General features: G+C 39.4%; 1 protein-coding gene and 1 long non-coding RNA gene across 5 annotated transcripts in view; one reads left to right on the plus strand and one right to left on the minus strand.

Annotated features, from left to right (window-relative positions):
* rasgrp3 (RAS guanyl releasing protein 3 (calcium and DAG-regulated)) overlaps positions 1-2,855 on the minus strand; it is a 56,242-nt gene that overhangs the window by 19,359 nt on the left and 34,028 nt on the right. For all 4 annotated transcript variants that reach the window (XR_004336008.1, XR_004336010.1, XR_004336009.1 and 1 more), the window contains exon 8: positions 723-839. Coding sequence is in view for 1 of the 4 variants with exons in the window: in XM_032542137.1 (XP_032398028.1) it covers positions 723-839 (117 nt within the window). In the remaining 3 variants the exon portion in view is untranslated. The remainder of the gene's footprint in view (positions 1-722; positions 840-2,855) is intronic.
* On the plus strand, positions 52-254 carry LOC116705762 (uncharacterized). Its single transcript, XR_004336026.1, has 2 exons — positions 52-99; positions 177-254. It is a non-coding gene; the product is annotated as an uncharacterized LOC116705762 (long non-coding RNA).

Here is a 2,855-nt window from a genome sequence, read left to right on the forward strand (position 1 = left end):
TCTACAGAGAAACTGGTAGGGGGATCTCTATAGAGAAAGTGGTAGGGTGGAGCTCTATAGAGAAACCTGTAGGGGCAGCTCTATAGAGAAACCTGTAGGGTCGGCTCTATAGAGAAACTGGTAAGGGGAGCTCTATAGAGAAACCTGTAGGTGGCGCTCTAAAGAGAAACCTGTAGGGGAGCTCTATAGAGAAACATGTGAGCAAAAAGCGAGAAAACAGCGAAGAAATTGCAAAATTTACGTTGTGCCCCTTTCACTTGCCTAGAGTCGGCCTCTGTTGGCTATTTGAAGAAGTGCAACAATAGGCATTTTTACTATCTCAACCACTCAGCAGTAAAATATGTTGCTTAATTGATAACAATCCTTTATAAGATTTCATTAAATTTGTTTATGTTTCATTTAGATTGTAAGACAGGACAGCCTGCAGGCAGAACCCCCATCCGCTGCAGGAAGGACTGCACCTTAATGGTACACACTCTACCTGCTGAGTTATTTAAGTTGTGATATCATTATCACAATAGCAACAAAAATCTGAAACAACCACATGGAAGCCTGGTTGCCCTGCAAACACATTGCTACTTGATCTTGGATAACTATGTATAGTCAACCCTTATATACAGTGGTATTGTTAGTGTTAGGGTTTCTATGCTGTAGAAATGCATGTGTACTGACTGTTTGTATGGAAATAAACAGAGTGCATTTAAAGGCTGGTACGGACTAACCTTCACAACTTCTGGAGCCAGATGAGTGTGAGTATCCTTTAGTCGAGAAATGGAGCTGTGGCTCAGGCCCCCAACCACTGCCATCAAAGTGTTGAAGTTCTGCAGCTGCAGAAGTTTCTGTTACAGAACACATGGTGCAACGTTTATCTTTGCATTTTGACTGTATATCTAATCAGTGTCTGTTATATTATACAGCAAACGGTCCCAGTTAGGTTGGTGACAATGTAATGCGTATGGCATTATCATCACTATTATGGGATGTCATCCAGTTTCCCCAAGTTGTTTGTTGTGGATGCAGTTCACAACATCTGTGATGATACAAATAGTTTAAATAAAACCAGTGGCTTTAAACCTGCATTAAAGAAAGCAACTATAAGACGTAAAGCATAAGCCATGTGTTTTTCCTGTTATTTAGATAGCAGTAGTGGAATGTAATTAAATACAATGCATTTACTCAAGTACTGCACTTAGGCACAATTTACTTTACTGCAGTTTTCCCATTTCATGCCACTTTACACCTTTACTCCACTACATTTTAAGGAGGACATATTTAAATTTTTGTTCCACTATGTTTATTGAACAGCTAAAGTTATGTTTTACTTTCAAATTTACAATTTACCTACAAAACAGCTTAATTAGCCTAAACTCAACCAACTTAAACACATTAGTACCCCAGAAGGAACAATAGTCTGAGAATAGTCAGGCTGTAGCCCATATTTTAGAAATATGAAGTTTTGAGTCATATGGATCTTTTGTATCTACAGTTAATTTCTATTTCATTAATTTTACAACATGAAGTTCTAAATGCTGATCACTTGTGGATACATGCTATATCATTTATTTATTGAATTGCTAAACTAAAATTCACTGGGTCAGTGTGGGACAAATCAAGCTAAATAAACCAACATTATTATAAAAAATACCATTAGTGTAAAATGCTAGTATTGGTGGGTGTGAGTCAATGATCACGCCGAGTGTAAGTGACTGCATTTAATCCAAGCCTTTGATAACAGAGAGATGATACAGACAAGAAAGGAAGTGAACCAGGCCACCGGGCATTCTGATTGGATAAGACAGCACAATACGGTGGCTCATAATGAACAAACTGCATAATAATTTAAGCAAATGATCTACAATAACGACCCATTGTCTTGGTTGTAGTTTACTACTCATGGTATATTTTGTTTTTCAGAACATTACAGTTAAATTACAGCAAATAGAAATGTGTCAAACAAGCCCTTAGGCTGTATTCCTAAACATCTGACTGAGTTATTTATACAGGCTGCACACAGGATGGAAGAAATGATCAGTTACCTATAGGTGTTCATAAGATGAAGTCAGACATAACATATTACTAGTGTCAAACAATTAAAATAGTTAATCATGATTAATCACCTTAATGTCATAGTTAACTCGTCATATTTTTATCTATTCTACATGTCCGTAGATTTCTTTTTGTCCCATCTTTTATTCTCATTGAAATGCTTTTATCAACATGAAAAGTGAAGTGGCTTGCTTTGTGCAAATGTTCCTTTTTTTTTTTAAACTTGGAAAACAACATTGGACAATAGCTACTGTAGTTTCAAGACCCCCCCCCCCCCCCCCCGCCAACATATAGACTATTGTAGTGTTCAATTTGACACTAACATTCTCACTGGGAGCAAATAATCTCTCACACAATGTAACACTGTCCATCAATAACTGGGTGAAAAATTATTCTGACCGGGGGGGATCAGCATCAGCTGTGTGCTTGGCCATCAGGTGGTATTCAGAATAGAGGGGGAAGGGGGGGTCAGCATCAGCAGTGTGCTTGCCCTCAGGTGGTATTCAGACTAGAGGGGATTAGCATCAGCTCTGTGCTTGTCCATCAGGTTGTATTTCAGACTGGGAGGGGGGGGGATCAGCATCAGCTGTGTGCTTGTCCATCAGGTGGGTTTAAGAGAGGGGGGGGTCAACATCCGCTGTGTGCTTGGCCAACAGGTGGTATTCGACTGGGGGGGGGGGTCAGCATCAGAAGTGGTGCTGGCATCAGGTGGTATTCAGACTGGACGTGCTGCGATGATATGATGATGATGATGATGATGATGATGATGTGTTTACACAGATCACTTTGGTCTTGTCAATGGAACATTT

The sequence above is a fragment of the Etheostoma spectabile genome, chromosome 17 (assembly GCF_008692095.1).
Source record: "Etheostoma spectabile isolate EspeVRDwgs_2016 chromosome 17, UIUC_Espe_1.0, whole genome shotgun sequence".
In the NCBI taxonomy this organism is placed as follows: domain Eukaryota; kingdom Metazoa; phylum Chordata; class Actinopteri; order Perciformes; family Percidae; genus Etheostoma; species Etheostoma spectabile.